This window comes from Macrobrachium nipponense, chromosome 9 (assembly GCF_015104395.2).
Source record: "Macrobrachium nipponense isolate FS-2020 chromosome 9, ASM1510439v2, whole genome shotgun sequence".
Taxonomy (NCBI): Eukaryota; Metazoa; Arthropoda; class Malacostraca; order Decapoda; family Palaemonidae; genus Macrobrachium; species Macrobrachium nipponense.
The window spans coordinates 67,102,963-67,124,225 of record NC_061110.1 but is presented as its reverse complement, the minus strand read 5'-3'; the positions used below and the strand labels follow the sequence as shown (position 1 = coordinate 67,124,225).

Below are 21,263 nucleotides of genomic sequence, written 5' to 3'. Positions count from 1 at the left end.
CAGGAGTTCGTCCGATTTCGGGAGTTTCAAATTTCCGCCTCGATTCAGACGCCTCAGGCGCTTTCCTTCTAGTAGGAGATCCAGGTAGATATCTATATGTGTCTTCTCGCCTTGACGGCGTTTTGCGCCTGACAGTAGCCTGACGTCTGGTTGGCGCCAGGCTCCTGGCAGGCGCCTCGTCCGAGCTCTCGGAGAGTTCTAAAGGACAGGATCTTTTAATCGGAAGAAATCTATCCTTCCTTCTAGGAGGATCCGATTTAAGAACTCCTACTAGCGAAGATATCTGTTTTTGCATATCCTCCAAAATCTTCGTAGCTACATCCTTCTTTCCAATCTCCGACGAAGGAGAAGGAGCTTCTGAATAAACTTCCTTCCTTCTCTTCTCCGGAGGATATTCTTCCGGAAATTCTTCAGGGCTTGAATAAAATGACGGAGACTTCCAAGATCTCTTCGAAGGTCTCGACAATCTATCTGAACTCCATCCTTTTTTAGATGATGAATCAGACGAAGAAAAACACTGTTTAAGGACGTCTTTCCAACGACTATCCTTGGCAGCCCGGGACGTAACTACAGGGTCTGCCGAGGGGACACCTGACCGGTGGGGATTCTCTGAAACCTCCCTGCGGCTTTCGACATTTCTTCTCCACTGGGCTTGGGAGCTTGAAAGAGGTCTAGGCCTGGGAGCGAGACAGAGCCGATCAGACGCACCCTCCACTTCACTGGGAACACTTTCACTGCACTTACCTTCCAGTTCCTTAATTTTTTGCTCCATATGCTTAAGCGAAGCTTTCAGACTCGCAATTTCGGATGTTGAGCTTGCCGAGTCAGATAATCGGGAAGGTAAAGCTGTATGGGAGGAAACAATTGGGTTAGCAATAGGCAATAGTCCGCTAACTGGCTCGTTAGAGACCGACCTACTTACACTTTTGGAAGAGGCTTTTCTAGCCCTGTCTCTTTCCAACTTTCTTAAGGAGGAATCAAGCAACTTCCATTCCTCCTCATTCAAATCCTTGCACTCATCACATGTATTCAATTGCGAGCATACATTCCCTCTACAATTTTTACAAGTGGTGTGAGGATCCACCGAAGCTTTCGGTAGTCTCACATAACAACTCTCATTCACACACACTCTGAACGAAATCGAAACGTCAGACATTATGAGAAATTCCAAATCCAAAATCCAAAAACAGTCCACAATAGCGTATGCCAAACCAAAGATCCAATACGTCACCAAATAGCAGTCCAAAAGATCAACGGCGTAATGAAATTCGAAAATCAAGTCAGGTAATAGTTCCTATTCCTGCCACCCAGCGGCAGGCGGCGGGATCACCTGACCTACCTGTAGTGTGTGCCGCGAAATTTGAATTTCTGTCGGGGACGACGGAGTCTATATCTAAGTATATATCTGACAGGGAAGTTGAATGTATGAAAATTACATTTACAACTGACATACTATCGTAAAAGACAAGAACTAAAACCAACAGCAGCCCTTGGTATATTTAAGGGCAAATTTATAAAAGATGTCATATGAGACAGAGAAGCAGTACATTCCCCCTTGAAGTCAAAATTAGTAATAAGCCTTCATGAGCCGTTGAGTCTTGATTTTAGCCAGTGTAAAAGTTGTCATTAGTTAATTTACGGACTATAGAAGTATTGGTACCACTTTCCTGCCCAATTCTTTCCAAATCGATGGCGCTTAATATTGCTTATCTACAGGATCCATCCATCCACCACCCCAAACCTGTTAGCATTACTACTTCTGAGAAGCCATCGTCCACTAAGGGTTAAATACCTGATTGAATCATAGAAAAGAAGGGTTTCACTGTCTTGTTTGCATCCTCCTTTCCTTTCATGAGTGCATGTGAACAGATCCCATATAAGTAGTATGTTGTCCTGAGGGTATTTAGGATGAAATTTTGTTGTAAACCCCTATTGGATAACATACAGTATTGCCATTCACACATGCATATGCAGTACGTAACCCTAAATTACCCAGAATGTCATTATCCAGAACTCAACACTATGCGACACACCCTGACCATGGCACCAAAGATAAATGAAATACACTATACGTATATGGATTTTTAAAAATTTGAAAGATAAATGAAATACACTATATATGGATTTTTAAAAATTTGACAAACCACCCTGTGATGGTTGATATTTTGCAGCCTCACAAAAAAAATTTTTGGCAACACTGCTTACACTCACACTGACTGAGAAAAGGTATTTGGGGGTGTGGGAGGACTCAAGAAGTTTCCAAGGAGAGGGGGGGAGGGGTTTGGGTGGAGACTGTGTGGAGAGAGGAAGAGGGAACAATAACTGATGTATGTTTAGTACATCAAAGTCTAAGTACAGTAACACACACTCATTTACATTTTTATTCATATTTTATGCTACAGCATTCTTGTTTATATTTTTACTGCATTTTCTTTTTTTCTGTTAAACCAAAATATAAATGTAATTGAGTGTGTAGGGTATGCACACACTCATTTGATGGCGTCTGTAAACTTGCTTTGTCTTGTCTATATTTGAAATTCACATTTTAAATATTTCTATGGTGATTACAGAAGAAATATAGGTATAAAATATCCTCTTCTGTACTGTTATGGTATGTGTGATATTCATATTTGGAGTAAACTAAACTTTTAACAAAATAGAGTACAATAATCAAACAAAGAAAAAAAAAGGGCTACATGTAGGTATGGACACACTCACTCCATGGTGTCTAGAACTTTCTGGACTTTGTTCAGTTTTGTGGTTTTTAAGTTCATGATAGTACAATAATTCATACTTCATTATAGGATATGTAGAGTACATACTGCAATATGGTAGAGAGAGAGAGAGAGAGAGAGAGAGAGAGAGAGAGAGAGAGAGAGAGAGAGAGAGAGAGAACTGAAGTATGTTTACAGTGAGGCTTACGTACATACAGTACTGCACACACTCCTTCACTATTTTATACGGTGGAACCTCGGTTTTCGTACATAATCTTTCCAGAACGTCTCAGGAAGTGCAAAGCGTATGAAATCCAAAACAATAATTCCAATAAGGAATAATGTAAATATAATTATAATGCGTTCCAGGCGCCCTCAAATACAGGCAGCAGTCCCTGGTTATCATCGATCTCGTTTTATGGCACTTGTCTCAAGTCATAAAATCGGCAATCTATGGGGCCATAAAGAGCCAAGTTCCGGTTATCGGCATCTTATAGCACCATAAGTGCAATTATGGCGCCATAAATTGCCAAGTTTTGGTTAACAGCGGTTTTAGCTTATCAGCAACCCCCTGTGAACGGAACCACCGCCAATAACTAGGGCTGCCTGTACCAAAAAAAATAAGTTTTATAAAGAATAAACGCAATTTTACTTACAGAAAACAATGAGAAATAAATATAAATGACTAATGAAATGGATAAATAAACACTGAACATCACTCTCACCATTATGGAAGATTCTTGTTAGCATATGGAAGACATAGAGGAGGGGAGAGAGGGGGAGGAGGAAAAGTTATTCTTTGGAAGGGGAATCCCCCTCCAGAAGGACTTCAGGTATCTTTTTTACTGGCATTATTTGGGGTTACCTCCTTTCTTCATTTATAACTGGAACTAGGACCAGCTTGAGTCACTGGACCCCCTGTCACACAAGAAAGCTGTCCAGAGACATTTGTTTCTCATGTCTCTTTAAAACTTGCCTAAAATGAAACAAGGCATTGTCATTAACATGTTGGAGACAAGGTTTGCAACATCTTTGTTGGGATGGTAATTCTTCACAAAATTTTTTACATCTCTCCACTTTGCAAACATGTCCTTAATCACTGAAGTAGGCACATTAGGTATGCCCATTTGCTTTTTGAGTTTTTCAAACCAGCCTCTGCTGACCTTAAATTCACTAACAACAGCACTTGCTGTAGGCCTTTTCTTACTGAGCTCAGCATGCAACATCCTTGCCTTTTCACAAATTATTGCCTCTGATACACTATCTCCTACTAACTGTTTTTCGTTAATCCAAACCACTAACAACTTCTCAACATCTTCAATCAGTTGCAATCTCTATTTCGTTAATAACATTACCCCTTTTGCAACATCAGCTGCCTTAATTTCTTTTTTCTTCACTAAGATGGAGCGGATTGTTGATAGGGGACTTACCGTACATCCTAGGGAGATCAGCCATACATATATCACTTTCTTTCTTTGCTATGAGTTCTTTCTCAAATTCTATAGTGTTTCTCACCTTTTTTTAGAGAAGGACTGAGACTTGGAACTTTCTTTGGCCCCATGATAGCTTATTTAGCCATTGCCCTCAAATAAAAAAGCACAAAAAACAATGAACACAATGGCAGAATAAGTTATAGAGAACATGGGATGCTTTGTTTGGGTGCTCGTACAGTTAGTCGTGAGTTGGGCCCTCGAAGGAGTATTTCCAGGTGTACAAAATCTGAGGAAATGTACAAAACCAGAGTCTAAATCTCACTGGAAAAAGTCGACGAAAACCATATCATACGAAATCCAAGGTTTGGCTGTACATATACATATATCTTAGGATTGGTTATGTATTCTTGTTTATATTTTACTGTATTTTCTCTTTTTTTATTTTAATATACAAAAGATTAACAAAATCTTCTGCGTACAGTATTTATACATACATATGCACACACTCATTCCATAGCATCAATGAACTTGCTAAAGCCTGTTTGGTTTTGTCTTGCCTACATATGAAATTTGCATTCAAAATATTTTCACAGTAAATAGAGATAAAATATCAACAGTGATAAAATATTCTTTTCTGTACTGTTGTACTGTTATATAGAGTCAACTACAGGCAGTCCCCGGTTATCAGCGGACTCGGTTATTGGCGATCTGGTTTTATGGGCCTTGTCTAGTGCTATAAAATCGGCGATTTATGGCGCGCCATAAGGCATCAATAATAGAGTTATGGTGCCATTGTAATGATAGCTAGGAGAATGTCAGTTAGGAATAGCGTAAATATAAAAGAGAGAAAATGATAAGACAGAGAAGGAGAGATGGAACGAATAATAGAGAAACAAGACAGAGAGAGAGAAAGAATTAGTCACAGGAAGAGTCTTGAACAATAGCCATAACACACGCGAAGTTCTAATATAAGCACGTCCATTAAAATTCTCACCTGTGCCCTGGGTTTTGATCTTTCACCAGAAACTCAACAGTTCCGGTGACGTCATTAGTTCCACCCATAAGGGGAGGACACCCAAGGGAAGTCATGGATAATCTTCAACCAATAAGGACCACTACCAGGCGGGACAGTAGAAAATTCCCCACCTATGGTAGATGGGACAATTTCCTTTGAAGAATCTTCCAGAAGGCAAGCAGAGAAGCAGAGAAAGGAAAAGCAGAAGGAACTGGGCCGAGAACAGAAGCGGTGTGGGGTCCAGAACCTCACAGTTGTGGGTTAGAAGATTTGATTCGTAGTCATATACTTAACTTGTAATATGTATATTTTACTAGTGTGTTAATTAAGTAAGAAACCTGCACTGTGTCTTCCTAAGCCTCCCGAGACTCTAACAACTAACAATAAATAAAGCAAGAAATGATAAAGGATCTATAGACTAAAACAAAGTAAAGAGAACAAATAAAAATAAGAAAGAAGGACATCACAAATGGTGCCAGCTAAATGGGATCTGAAAAAGACGTAAAAAGTGCAGTATGAAATACACATACCAGAAGTCCGACAATACGAATCGACTCAAGAATTTAAAAACAGACAGCAAAGTGAATCATAACATTGAAGAAAACATTCATGCTATAAACGTCAACGGCTGAAGCAGAACGAAGTGACATAATAATTCATAAACACTACTACTTATAAAACCCACAATGAAGAAACATTATTCCCCCAAGATAGAACAACGAGAAAACAGAGCAGCAACAACGTACGTGAAACAGCAATATTCCACAACAGAAGCATAAAGTGAAATGACGAGTATCATAACACAGCAGCCGCAACAAAGCCGTGTGTTGGTGGCTACCGACACACTCCAAAACAGATTTCATACACAACCTATTTAAAACGAAAGGGTGCATTGCAAAATGCATGAGAAATATTCCTGCTTAAGAATCAACTTTACTAAAGAATTTTTTGACAAGAACAGATCTTCGCCAAACAACAAAATGAGAAAAACTCAGTGTCAGTCAAGATTGAATTTGAAACACAACAGTTGAATTTGAGTGCCGACAACAAAGAAAGTGTTATCGAAATCCAAGTAAAAAGAACGACAACAGAAACATACGTAAGTTGTGATGAAACTGATTTTTTTTTTCTCTCTCTGTATGAATGTTTGAAAATTTGCTTATTCTCTCTCTTAGAAAATACAGAACTTTCTGAATTCTCTCAATAAGGGTATACAAATTTTATTGCATTAATTTCTTTTTTGGACAGATGTTTGATTGATAGGAATTCTAAATATTTTTGTTCATTTTACTTAACACTCAGTTGGTGATATATGATTTATTGCATACTGTTACAGTATGTTTGTGTACCATTTTATTTGAAAAATTTCTTTGATGCTGTTATGCCTAATGTCATATATGATTTTTTGTATAATAATGAGTAGCATATGTGAATATTTTTTATTTTTGGTGAAATGCAGAAAGCCTTTAACAAATCCCAGTGCCAATTTCGCAAACCTTAATGTCTCAGGGAAATACTAACCCTAATAACACCACTAACAATAACCATAACAGTACTAATAATATTAATAATAACACTAATAATAATAATAGTACTAACACTCTTAGGTATAGAAGAATAAATCAGGCAGCTGTAATATCACAAGCCACACGTTTCTGTGGACAAGTTGAAGATACAAATCCTGACAAAAGTTGGCTAGAATCCTATACAGTGAATCATTTGTTAGCTGATGCAGACAGCAACATATCTTCAGGGGGAATAACTGATGAAAGAGCTAAGATTAATGAAGGCTTGCTTCTCATTAGTTCAGAACATGGTGATGCACATAAAACTTTGAATTCAGTTAGTTTCAGCAAATTAAATACAAATGCTGAATTCAGAACAATTTGCTTATAGCTCTGGGAACCATTAAGTAAACCTGACACCTTATATAATATTACTTAATTCCTCCACCAACTGTCAGTGATCTTTGTTTCATATAATATTTCACCCCTTTTTGCAACATGAGCTCCTTGGATGGTACATTTATTTTTGGGAATTGGGCAGATCATAGGCTTCAGCATATCAAACTGCAGAGCAAGATCAAACATGCAAACTCCACCCTCATATTTTACCTCTATATTCTGTTTGGTTTGCTGCTACCACTAACCTTCTTTGGCTCCACAGTAACTTATTTAAATATGAATATTGAAAACAAAATATGGAAAAAACTCACATGCAAGAATGACAGAGGGACAAGCCTCATACAGGTTCCAAACTGCAATATATATTCCCACAAACTGCCATTGGTTATTTGAGAACCAAGGATATGTTTGACAACCGAGACATTTTTCATTGTTCATGATGGAAAGCACTTGAGAACTGACATTCACCTGTATTTTGCTACTTTACTTATTACACATAGTGTCAAACCTTGGTTTTCGTATGCCTCTCTTTTTGTACATTTCCTCGGTTTTTGCACACTCGGAAATGCTCCAGCCGGGGCCAAGCGCATGACTGGGCCAGTATCAAGCATCCAAACTAAGCATCCCATCTTCTTTCGTGACCCACTCTGCTTTTGTATTTCATGTTTTTGTGCTTTTTGTACTTTTTATTCGAGCGCAACTACTAAATAAGCCATCATGGGGCCAAAGAAAGTTCCAAGTGCTAGCCATTCTGTAAAGAAGGCGAGAAACACTAGAATTTAAGAAAGAACTCGTAGCAAAGTGTTGGAGGAAGTTGCTTGCCAATCTCAGTGAGAAAATGCCTACATCCACCACTGCTGTTAGTGAATTTAAGGTCAGCAGAAGCTGGTTTGAAAAATTCAGAAAAGGAATGGACATAAGGAATGTGCCTACTTCTGGGATTAAGGACGTTTGCAAAGTGGAATGATGTAAAAAATTTTGCAAAGAATTATCCTCCCAACAAAGAAGTGGTAATCTGTGTCTCCATGTTTAATGAAAATGCCATGTTTAACTTTAGGCAAATTTTAAAGAAACGCCAGAAACAAATGTCTCTGGACAGTTTTGTTATGACAGAGGTCAAGTAAAAAACAAAGAGGGGAAGTAACCTCAAATAGTGCCAGTAAAAAATGAAGAGAAGTAATCCCAGATAGGTTCTTGATACCTTAAGTCCTTCTAGATGGAGACTCTCCTTCCAAACAATAACCTCTCCTCCTCCCTCTCCCCTCCCCTCCATCTTTCATACACTAACATGTTTTCCATAAAGGTAAGAGTGATGTTAAATGTTCATTCATTCATTTCATTAGTCATTTATATTTATTTCTCATTGTTTCCTGTGAGTAAAACTGTGTTTATTCCCTATAAAATATATATATATTTAATATTTTTGGGAGTCTGGAACGCTTTAAATGTATTTACATTATTCCTTATGGGAATTATTGTTTCAGTTTTTGTATGTTTCGGATTTCATGGGAGGTTCCACTGTACCTGTACAATTATATATTTGATATTTTACTTATTACACTTATCTGTATATTTAATTATAATCTTTTGTTCAGTTTTAATGAGTACATTATTTTATGTATTTTCAGATAAATTTGTCATGACACCTTGAATTCTGTTTCTATTGCCATATACCATACACTTTTTGAGTATTAGAAGCAAACACTGACAGACAAGGAAAGAATTGCAAATCAGAACACAGACTCTTTGCTCTACAGATTGCAGTCCATCATTCATCATCTCTAATTTTACCACCTTTGCCCCATATTAGTTTATCTATGTAAAATGATAAGATATGATGATTACACCTTGTGGGGGGTCCTAAGTTCAGTTTTCATGTATTCAAAAGTTCCTTCGCTACTGTATTTCAGTATCTTACTATATAATGTAACCGATTAATGAATATGTAGTATGTATTCTCATGTGGGAAATTTCTCATTTCTTGTCTTCCCTGCTTCACATATTTCTTGTAAATTGTATTTTTTACATTAGATAACATTAGAATTGTGCTTGATGTAACAATCTTCTCAATAATATCATATTCTGTATAAACTTTCTACTGAAAACTGCTAAGACTGTTAAGCAAGGAGCTGGGGAAATATCATAAGAGTTATGTTCATCACTATACACACATACAGTGAAGGTCTCTTGGTTCCTATTGATAAGTCCAGATGGCATATATGAACAATTATTCTTCTCTCTAGTAAACAGAAAGTGTGGTTGGAAACATCTGAGGCTGAGAGTAGGAATGATTTGATTGATGGGGTTGAGATAAAAGAAAAAAAATACTTACAATTTTATAACATGCTGCTATGGCAAGAGTCAAACAGTTTTTTGGATATTTTATGCCATTAAGTCTCTTCTCCTGAAGTTCTTCAAAAACATCTATTGCATCCTGGTACAAGCCTCCTTTATATAGTAGATCCATTGCCAACTGGTATGATGCAATTTGATCAAAAAATCCTTCAAGTTCTTTTGATCTCAAAGCCTGCAAAGTTTTAACAATATTTACTCTCCCTGAACTATTTATAATAATTCTAACAACAAGAAGCAATATCAAATGAATCCTATTGCTACTTTACAATGCACAATAATACACGCAACCAGAGCCGTATATAGAGAGAGTTTGGCCAACTTTTTGACAGAGCGCCATCTTGCTCCTGTCCTGTTCAGCCCTGCTCATCCACCTGAGCAATGTCTCAGCTCTTCTCTCTCTCTCTCTCTCTCTCTCTCTCTCTCTCTCTCTCTCTCTCTCTCTCTCTCTTTTATCATATGCCACTAATTGCTAACTTAAGCTTTCTATCAACAATTAAGATGTTTATTAAAACACTCATGATAGTTTATAACTTTGTTACAGTTTCAACTTTAAAATACATAATAAGTATTATGAAATATTATACATGGTTTCAAAATTAACTGTTTACCCATATTCATTACAGCTTTTCTCATCATCATGCTCTTGCTCCTTAATTCACTTCCTTTTGAGTTTTACGACCGAGCCTTGTGAATATTCTAGTTTTTTTAGCATAAGTATGTAATCTTAAAGTGAAGAAAAACTTCAGGAGTCTAAGTTAAAAGATAAGTATATCTTAGTTTTACCAGACCACTGAGCTGATTAACAGCTCTCCTAGGGCTGGCCCGAAGGATTAGATATTTTTACATAGCTAGGAACCAGTTGGTTACCTAGCAATGGGACCTACAGCTTATTGTGGGATCCGAACCACATTACATCGAGAAATGAATTTCTATCATCAGTAATAAATTCCTCTGGTTCCATGTTGGCCAAGCCGACATTTGAACTTCGGACCACCAGATTGGTAGCCGAGCGCGAAATCCACTCATCCAACGAGGAACTTTCAGGAGTCTAACCTTAATGTCATGGCAAGAAGGAAAGGTTATATCTTTTGTCCGAGTGTTTACCCACGGCAATAGTCATCCTAATAAATTGCTAGTTTCCAAAGCTATTTTCATTTGCCCTAGCAATATTTTCTGCATTCTGAAATAAACTGAAACTTCATCTATGTTATAAAATAGGCAGTTTTCTCTACATTTTTTTAATAGAGTCAACCTTTGAGAAGGATCTGTCTGTGTTGACTGGTTGCTCTCTATTGTTTGAAGATAAAACGTACAATGATTATTTGACTTTTTAACCTTTTTTATGCAGTAACCAGCAATATAATGTAGGCTGCTCAGTTCTGCTTGATTAATTGTCACTTGAGAATTAATCAAAATCAGGTTCATCCGTTTCATTTTTAGCATTACCATTTGTTTCAACATTTGGCTTATTAAAAAAGTCAGCTAGAAACTTGCGGTCATCTATGTTATAATTACTTGCACTTGAGCATTTCAGAAATTATGCAACTGATATCAATTTCAGAGACTGTCAAAATTCTAAGGCAGTTAGTATGGAGCTAAACTAGTTTTCTAGACAATCTTGACTGAATCTGGATGTCAGTAATAATCTGTGACCTTTGGCCAAATAATTACTTTGGAGATTAAGATGGGAAGTGGTAAACAATATCACTCCAGTTTGAACCGGCTTCCACTGTGCATTAACTCCAATACGAATTTCATGAAACACTCTCACAACTTGCTCAAGATGCAGTATAGCTTGCTTTTAACAGGATTCATTGACATTACTTGGTGCTATGATTGGATGTCTACTTTACATTGAATCGAACCAATTATTTATCAGCCCAATGAACCAAGCTGTTGTAAGAAAGTCTTTACTGTATCCTTCGCGTTCAACAAGTAATGAAGTCCTGCTTTTACCGAATTGCAAAAGAAATTTAAAGCACTGGATACTTTCATTTTCTCAAAATGAGATGGATTTACATGAGCTTCAGTGAGTTTTGGCACAAGCTTCAGATGCCTTCCTGAAAAGATATCAAACTTAGCATGTTCAGCTGTTACCTCCTTCGATGGCAAATCAAATTATTTTACCATGTCATCACTCAAATGACCACAAGTTCTTTATAATATGTGGTACATCGTGCACTCAGTACAGAAATTGTTCTTCGTTAATAGGATGAGCAATCTTATTAACAATTTTACAGTTCCTGGCATAAATAATGCCAAAACTCTTTAGAAAGGCCCGATTTGCACTCCCCATGTCTGATGTAATGGCACTAAAATGGAATCAAATTTCACAGGATCGCTGCGAAACATCCAAAACCAAAGTTTTGGATGTTTTGCAGTGGTTCCGAGCATGGCCAAACTCTCTCTATATACAGCTCTGCACGCAACATCAAAGAGGAAACTCGTTTAGTATTCATTTTCACTTACAATAATCTTTTCCCAATTGTTTTAGCTTTAAAGAAAACTTTATTGCAAATACATTTTGTTAATAAAAATTCCAATTCAAACTGCCTTTACTTAAAAAAGTATTTATCAATAAGAATGACATTATACTTTAAACAAAGTTTAAATTCACATTGACCAACAATGCCGAATAAATAAGAAAAGGTTTGTCCCTAAAATGTACAAAACTTTAAAAACCATCCAAAGGTTCATGTCCTCACATTGTATAAGCCTATAAAAATAATCAAAAGTTTGTTTCATTACAATGCAGAAACCTCTTATCTTACACAACTCATTACTTAAGTGGGAGGTATCAAATCAGTCTTCATTATTCATATAGCACAAGAGACACATCAAGTTGGATCTTCAGATGTCTCCAGGTTCATGGTATTCTTCATACTGATCGCTAAGACTATGCAATCTTTCATATGTAAAAGTAATTTGTAATCAATATTCATGAAGTACTACAAACTACAAGAAAGTGGGGCTTGGAGAAGGGATCTCTCATAATTATGAGGTTATCATACAAACTCATCTCAATCATGATTAGCTTTATTCCCATTACTGAACTCATCCAGACAAATATCTGTCTTTTAATGTCCTGAAGAAAGAAACAGTAGAATAGTTAGAAAAAACTATTCATGCCTGCATGCATGCCTACAAACCAATGGTAGGGAGTAATTACCTTCTCATCATTTTTCATTAAATAATCACTTAAACAGCAAAATACATAGATAAGACTGGGAGGTGAGCACATTTTTATGATTACTGAATTTAAAATAACACTTCTCATACTAAAATTGATTACTTATACATTTACCTAACACACAAACCTACAAGTATTGAGCTGCTGGCAGCTGAGACAAAATAAAAAGAGGGTTGTACTACCTGGTTTATCAGTCTATCTCATCATCCGTTTTGCCTTCCCTTCAACTCTGTTTTTAGCCCTCAGTTAAGTTTTCTGCCCACTGGACTACCAGTAAGCTGGGTGAGAACTACAAGTGTTATGAAAGTATAGAAAAGGGATTTTGACGAAGGAAAAATCTATTTCTGGGGGAAGACCTGCGTTGCCCGGTGAAATGTTCCTGTAGAACACATTTCTAGGTATAAATAGATGCTAAATATACCAGAGAAAAAAGCTATATGGAATGCTGGAGTTACTACCTCCAGCTCGCTCACCCATATAGGGTATTGGTATAGCACAGGGGCGAGTGGAAGCCACTACCACAAATACTTTGCCAATTAGAAGTCTCCTCTCAAAACACAGGTCGAACCCAGAAATATCAGTTTTACTATGAAAACTTGTACTATTTCTATGAATCTTTCCAACCTTTCATTTAGTTGACTACTGCATTAAACCAACCCACAGAAAATGAACTGAGGGATAACTCTGGTCTGATGCAGGTAACCCCATTGGCAATGCCTGACTCCATCAAGGATTGACATCATGGATAATGGACCTGATGGGGTATACCATGTTTGGAAGTTCCATTACAGGGAGATCTGCTTTAAAGTAAAGCAAAGTCTGTAAGCTCATAAATAAAGATTGTGGCACACATTGTCAGGACAGACCAGATTAAACTAAAATACTTACTTAATACCCCTTATACACACGTGCACACTAATACTCCCCATAACTCAGTAACCAGATCATAAAAAAATGGTCCCAGCAGCAACTAAGAGATTTAATGTATGACAAATTGTTTATGATATCCAAGGCGTAGCCACATCTCTTAATTTATGTGCCTTCAGCTTGAGAACAGATAGAAAGGACTCCATCCAATTAAAATGAGCTTAGCAAACTACAGAACATATAACCAAATACATAGTATATTTAGACATAAGAATATTGAGATTTCTAACATTGCAGAATAAATTATGCATATTTATAACCATAAGATTAATTCTGCATATATAAATAGTGAAGGATCTAACTGGAAATAGGAGGGCTTCCTCTTTAATCCCCACTAACTAAATTAAATTTGGAACACTAAAGAGAGAAAATTATTTTCACATCTTATTTTCCTGGAAGTGCAGTAAAGAAGAAAGGATTGTATCACCATTTAAAAACCCAAACCTATAAAGAAACTTACACCTTGCTACTTTTTGTTGTCGCTAGGATACTGTGAAAGGATGTTAAATTGTTTAAAGAGGTTTCTTCTAAGGGGTCCAAATGGTCTCATGAAAAATCCTGGAAACATGACATTTTTTAAAGTAAAATGTATTTTTCCCTGACTATACAAACCTGGAGTCCTTTATTTAGGATAGATTGCAACTCAGCTGAAACTACTGACTAATACATTCTTTTATACCGAGGTAGTTAACTACCGAGCCAGTAATTACCTGCCCGGCGGTGGGGAAGCACCGCCCTTCCACCGGCTCACTGAGTAGTCACTTCGATTACAGCCAGGACTTTGATGATGACCCCTGACATCAAGGGGGTGGGTGTATGGCGGGCCCATTACAAGTAAAGGACTCCAGGTTTGCATGGTTAGGGAAAAATACATTTTACTTTAAAAAATGTCATTTGTTCCTACACCGTATACAAACCTTCCATCCTTTACTTAGGAGACTCATCCTAAGGTAGGGATGGAAGTCCTGTCTCCATGGCCGAGAATGGAACCCAGGATGCCAAGACCCAGGCTTATAGCTCAAGGTTGCGAATCCTTCACCCCGTGAGCCATGGTAAATGCGACCTGATGGCTGACGGCCTGGGTATCAAAGGCATGAGCGTAGAACTCTCTCTGGCAACCAAAACCAGGCTATATAATCATAACGGATTTGTTGGGCTGCAGCACACTCCCCTTTGGAAAGGAGTGTGGAGACTGAGAGACTGACTTGTGTGTGTCAACAGAAAAACCACTAGTCAGACATGGAATGCTTACCAGTATTGAAATCGGTGCCAGAGAACGGGTTTCAAAGCTGTGGACTCAAGTAAGGGGGAAAGGTGAAGAGAAAATACGCCAGTCATACTCTCTCATTCACCCCCAGCCTGACACAGAACCTCAATCCTCGATTCGATACTTCCGACCTCTGAGGGCATGGAGGCAGCTAAACCACTTGCTGAGCGGCTACCACAGGACCAAGATCAGCTGTGTCAAGGTAGCTGTGAGTACAGTCTCAAAGGTAGAACCTGGTGAAGGTGGAAGGGTGAGACCATGTGCCGGCTTCCATCACCTGGGTTACAGAGAGGTTCTTCCTGAAGGCAAGAGATGTGCTCATTCCACGCACATCGTGAGCCTTCACTCGACTAGTACCAGCAAGTGGAGAAGAGGGAGGGGAGATGGCACAGCAAATCACCTCTTGAATCCATTGTGAAATAGTATTCCTCGTAACACTCTTCTTTGAAGGACCAGTACTCACAAAGAGATGGTGTAAGATGGGTCGAGCAAAGCTGGTCCATTAGAGATAGTACCTCAGTGCTCTCAGAAGACAGAGAAGTAGATCATCTGGGTCTTCAGTTACCATGCTCAGGCTCACAACCTGAAACTAAGAGCCCTGAGAATTGACCTGGTCTGGATTCTGGGTTTTTGCAACAAACTCAGGGACGAAGCTGCAGCAGGCATTAGTCCAGCGCTCAGTATGAGCGACAGTATAGGCTAGGCCATGAAGCTCGCCGACTCGCTTGAAGGAAGCAAGGGCGAGAAGAAAAACCGTTTTCAGGGTGAGATCCCTGTCAGATGCCAGGGACAACAGTTCATAAGGAGCTCTCTTCAAAGACCTGAGGACAGCAATGATGTCCCAGGGAGGAGGCTTCGCCAATACCAGAGTGCAACCCTGTTCAAAGCTTTGTATGAGCATAGAGGGTTCCTCCGAGGAAGAGAGATCGATTCCCCTCAGTCTGAAGACTTGGCTCAAGGCCGAGCGATAGCCTTTTACCGCTTCTCTCTTTGGAGGTAGAGTAAGAAGTTGGCAATCAAGGGGATAGAGGCTTCGAGAGGAGAACAACCTCTCCAAGGACACTAACCACAGAAGATGACCCACTTGCTCTGACAGACAGACGTTGAGGACTTCCTGAGGTATCCTGACATTGCTGTCGCAGCCTCTCACGATAAGCCTTTCACTGTGAGGAGCTGCTGGATAACCTCCACGCATGAAGATATAAGAAGCTCACCGCATCGTGGAAGATCCTCGGGGAGTGGCGGAAGCACTCTCAGAGTCTACCAGCAGAAGTAGAAGGTCCAGGTACCATTCTACATGGGGTCATTTCCGTATTACTAGCATCATGGACAGGGAAGGTGTGGATCGTACGCGATTCAACACCTGCCTGAACAGGCAAAATGGCAGAAAACCATAGACATCGAGGCCGTCCAAGGGGTGCTGCAACACGTCCTCAAATGGCGGAACTGGAGAACAGTAAATCGACAGCTTCCAATTTAAAGAGGTAGTGAAAAGGTCTATCGTCGAGGAACCCCACAAAGTCAAGACTTTGTTCGCTATCCGAGGAGCCAAAGACCATTCGGAGCCAACGATATGTGTCCTCCTGCTCAGATTGTCTGCCACGTTGTTCTGTTTGCCTGGAATGAAGCGAACTGTCAACCCTACCGAGTTGAGAGCTGCTCATTCGTGAATCTGAACTGCTAGTTGGCATAGCTGCAGAGACACAGTACCACCTTGACGGTTCATGTATGCCACTACGGTAGTGTTGTTGCTCATTAGCACCACTGAGTGACCTGTCAGAAGAGAGCTGAAGTGCTGGAGTGCCAGGAAGGCAGCTCGAAAATCCAGCACATTGATATGATCTCAGAGTTTCTGGTCGGACCATAGGCCAGAAGCCAGGTGTTGCAGTAGGTGCGTGCCCCATCCTTCCTTGGATGTGTCCGTAAACAGGAGCAGATCAGGTGGACGAGACTGGAGAGAGAAGCCCGTCAACAGGTTCACGTCGTCCAGCCACCACTCGAGATCGGAGTGCATGTTCTCCTCCACTAGGACTAGGTCGTGAGGAGAATCCCGACTTTGCAACCAACAATTCTTCAGACCCTACTGAAAAGATCGAAGGTGCATCTGACCATTGGAATGAGATGTTCCAGCAAGGCCAGATGTCCCAGCAACTGTTGCCACTGATGTGCTGGCAGCTGGGACTGTCGAAGGAAGGGTAGAGCGACACCTCAGAAGCTTTCCAGTCTTTCCAGTGTCAGAAAGGCTTTCCCTGCAACGGTGTCGAGGATCATACCGAGATACACCAGTCATTGAGAAGGCTCTAGAGAGGACTTCTTGTGGTTCACCATGATCCCTAATCGTGACAAAATGCCAGAACCCTGTCTCGGTAGAGACAAAGAAACTCCACCGAGAGCGCGATTATTAACCAATCATCCAGGTAACGCAATAGAGGAATGCCCTGGTGATGAGCCCATGTCGACACTAGGGTGAACACCCGAGTGAAGACTTGCGGAGCTGTGGAGAGACCAAAACATAGGACCTTGAATTGGAACACTGTCCGCTACAACAAGACAAAGATACTTCCTGGATAATGGCTGGATTAGGATCTGGAAGTATACGTCTTTAAGGTTGATCGTCACCATGTAGTTCAGAGGACGAATAGCCTGACTGTGCTGGGGTCTCCATCCTGAACGGGGTTTGCTGAACAAACTCGTTAGGGGCTGAGAGGTCGATGACTGGTCTCCAGCCTCCAGATGCCTTCTTTACAAGAAAGAGTCAACTGAAGAAGCTGAGAGACTCGTCAAGGACCTCCTCAAGAGTGTCCTTCCCCAGCATGTCCTGGAATTCCGCCTGAAAGGCGAGATCCTTCATCAATCCCTGATGATAGGATGATGACATCTTCAGGGGTCAGATCAGAGCAGGGGGAGAGTTGATGAACGGGACGCAATACCAATAGCAGAGGATGGTCAGCATCCAGTCCTCCGCCTCGTGGTACTGCCACCTCGTTCGTCTGACTTGCAGGCATCCCTCCACAGGTGGCAGAGTGGGGGGGAGTCCCTCCTCACTAGTCGCGGCAGCCTCTCTTCCTCTTGTCGCATTTGCCTTACCCTCGACCACCTCTGGTCAAAAATAGGCTGCTGACTTCTCGGCCGCTGAGTGGTAGAGGCAGTGGGACAGGGATCAGCCCTGGCAGGAGGGTAGGAAGACCTCCTAGTCGGAGAGCCAAAACAATGTTGAGCAGAAGCAGCAGGAGGCTGAGGCCGACAGAAGGATGCTGTGCAATGCAGCAAAGAATCCTGGCTCAATCTCCTGAAATTGCCGAATACTTCGCTCACATCCAAAGATGGAAAGAGGGTGGATCCTTTAAGCGAGGCATTCCTCAGGTCAGTCACATCCTCAGGGTCTACAGCTCGATCAAGCCTGGATGAGACAGTGTCCCTGAGCTTCAGAACGAGGTTAGCCCAAAGATTATAAAGCTGGTGGACTAAGAACTTCCTTGGCCATGTCAGCTTGCTTGTCAGGTTTCTGTAGTCTTTGAGGTGGCAAGAAAGCCCACCCAAAAAGTCCAACCATGAAGCTGCTTGCAAAGCCACCATCGTGGTTTGTTCAAGCTGTGGCATCTCCTGGGAAGAGAGTGTCGAGGTCTGATGCTGAAGGGTCTGGAGTGAAACTCCAAGCGTCAATGACGTGATAGTAAGGTTTATGGGCAAGGGTGAAGGCTCAGCCTCCTGGGCCACATAGTGCTCCCACTGCTTCTGAAAAAGCTGAAAAGCAGAGGGGAGTAGCTTGGAGGACCGAGATGCCTGCAGTAAGTCCTTCCATGCTGAAACCTGCCTGTTGACCTTGGTCAGAGCCTCCCTTATCAGGGATGACAAGGGCAGCTCAAACCAGGACCAAGCACCACGAGGGGCGTGACAAAGAAGGTCGACTGCCGACGTACAGACTTTCGGAGAAGTAGTTGGAACTTCTCCTAAGCTGTTCATCTCCTGGATGAGACCAATGATCTCGCGGAAGGTGGTTTCAGCTGCCGCATCTTCCGGAACAGCTGGAGCAGCTGGCTCCAGAAGATACCCAGCTGAATCCAAACAAGAGCTTCTTTCAGTTTTCTTCTGCAGAATGAAAAAGAAACCCACAAAATCACTGTGTATAACGTGTTTACTTCTAAGTATTTACATTTAATTTTACTCCACACTCGAGTACTTTCAGGCCCTATCTGTGGCCCATTGGAAGGAGAAGACAGTAATACAGATGATGTAAGGGGGGTATACATAATCAATTGCAGCAATTGTAGAGACAAATATGTGGGGGAATCAGGTAGGGCAATAAGGACTAGAATTCAAGAACACAGAAGGGCAGTACAACTTAACTCTAGGGGGAGTGATATTGCTAGGCATTGTTGGGAAAATGACCGTAGGATGGTGTTACAGACCGAGATCCGCTCAGGTTCTTTACTATAATAAACAAAAAGGATTCAACACCAACAGTAGAAACTCGGGATACGAATATGGAAAGAAACTCAAACAGAACAGAAATTTATTTACAAGCTTATTAACAAAGATAGATGCAGAATGGTTTCTCCTATTTACATAACAAAAATAAAATCTTACAATATGTAAACTGGGGAAACAGTGCGGAAATGAAATACTTGCTGGCCAGTTTTGCAGCTGTCGAAATCAGTGCTCGAAGCGAGGGCTTCACACAAGGGGACAGTAGAAACTTCAGACAGCTTCTTGAGTTCGTACTGCAGGAATGAAATGCCTTAGTCTTGAAACTCGAAGGGCAGGTTACTCCTCAAAACCACTTGTAGGACGGTTCTTCTCTGAAAGGGGTCGCTCAACGTCGAGATATCTCTCTATCTCTCTCCGACTGCAGGCTTAACTTGTTTCCATTAACACACTCGTGCGTCCTCCTCTCTTATCCTTTGTCTCTTCCTTCTTCTCTTATCTCTCTGATGATCTGATTTGCATGATCTCTCTACTTCCGCAGTCATACATATATACAGCGATCTGGGGGCAGGGCTGAGAAGTGTGGAGCTTAACCAGCGAACGTCATCGTCTCCCAACAGGAACTTTTAGGAAGGATCCAGATGAAAAGTTACAACATAATATGCGGCATTTCTAGCGACGGGAGCGTACTGGAGTTCCACAACACACCTGGGGATTCTCGAACAATCATGAGAACAGACACCTCCAACACGTGCGCGTATGCCTCCTTGCTGCGGACCTACTCGAAGAAGATGCATTTTCCTTTCCTTTAATATATGATTCTCTGCTATAAAGCGAATACCATGACAGATGGATTTTAAAAACAGTAGGCTTATATATAAAAGCAATAAAATCAGTCATAGGAGGGTAGTGTACAAGGAGCACTCATCAGAGAGATAAAAATATTAGAAGGAAACAAAGGTTTTACCTTAGAAGATCCCATAAACTGAGCTTTGATATTAAAAGAAGCTAAGATTGACCCTGCTGACCTGGAGATTAGGTTTTCTGCCCAACAGACTTTTGGTGACCACTCCCTTACCACAAGGGTTAATCCCATTGACCGTCAGCTCAGGATATCAGAGCGACAAGAGGGGATTAGCAACTCTCAAGGAAACCAAAACAGCCATCACATAAATGACAGCTCAACAAGAAGTTCCAGAAGACTGCTGGGCCTTGACCCAGGCTGACAACCTACACATCTCTTGAAAATGGGCCACAGATAGTGCCTGAAAGTACTCGAGTGTGGAGTAAAATTAAATGTAAATACTTAGAAGTAAACACGTTATACACAGTGATTTTGTGAGTTTCTTTTTCATAGCCAGCTGAATTGTTGGTTGCATCAAGAAGATCATCCTCCCTCTGGACACACCCAGGCGTGAATGAGAAGGGTCCAAGATAAAAAAAGGCAGAGTCTCTGGTTGCTCATGAGGGGCAGCAGAAGGTCTGGGAGCCAAGTCCCCCAGAGCCACAGGAACCTTTGGAGGCTCGGAATCGCAGGGGCAATTTTTTACTGCCTTCCAAAGGTCCTTATGCCCTGTCGGACAGCCCCTTGCAAGAAGGGGGAAAGTGGAGATGAAGGACACCTGTCTGCATCTGGTGAAGCTGGAGGTGAGAGGGAGATGGAGCCCTCTCTACAAGCACTGTGGGAGCCCTGTCAAGAGGAGCTCAGCCGGGTTCGAATTCGATGGGTGAGATGCGGCAATTCTCCACAAGGGAACAAGCCCGAGGAAACCGAGAACCCCGAGAGATTGGAGGCCTGGACTCGTAAGAGGAGTCACGGGATGCATGTGCCTCAAATGCACCTCTTGCCTGATGTTGAGCACTCATGGCAGCTTGGGGATGGTAAATTCCCATAACTGCTCTTCCAACTTCCTAAGAAGAATAGGAAGAGGGACTGGAAGGTCATTGGAAGGTGATGATGAAGGGACCCACTTGCGGCCCTGTTCTCGAGGACGAGTCGGGGAGCGATGTCCTTTGCTCAACGGCAAAAGCTG

The 21,263-nt window shown here is 40.9% G+C and overlaps 1 protein-coding gene across 1 annotated transcript in view; it reads right to left on the bottom strand.

Annotated features, from left to right (window-relative positions):
• The window catches only part of LOC135218260 (pentatricopeptide repeat-containing protein 2, mitochondrial-like), a 121,504-nt gene that overhangs the window by 49,405 nt on the left and 50,836 nt on the right, over window positions 1-21,263 (bottom strand). Inside the window, exon 4 of the mRNA XM_064254433.1 lies at window positions 9,399-9,593. Coding sequence (XP_064110503.1) covers window positions 9,399-9,593 — 195 coding nt within the window. The remainder of the gene's footprint in view (window positions 1-9,398; window positions 9,594-21,263) is intronic.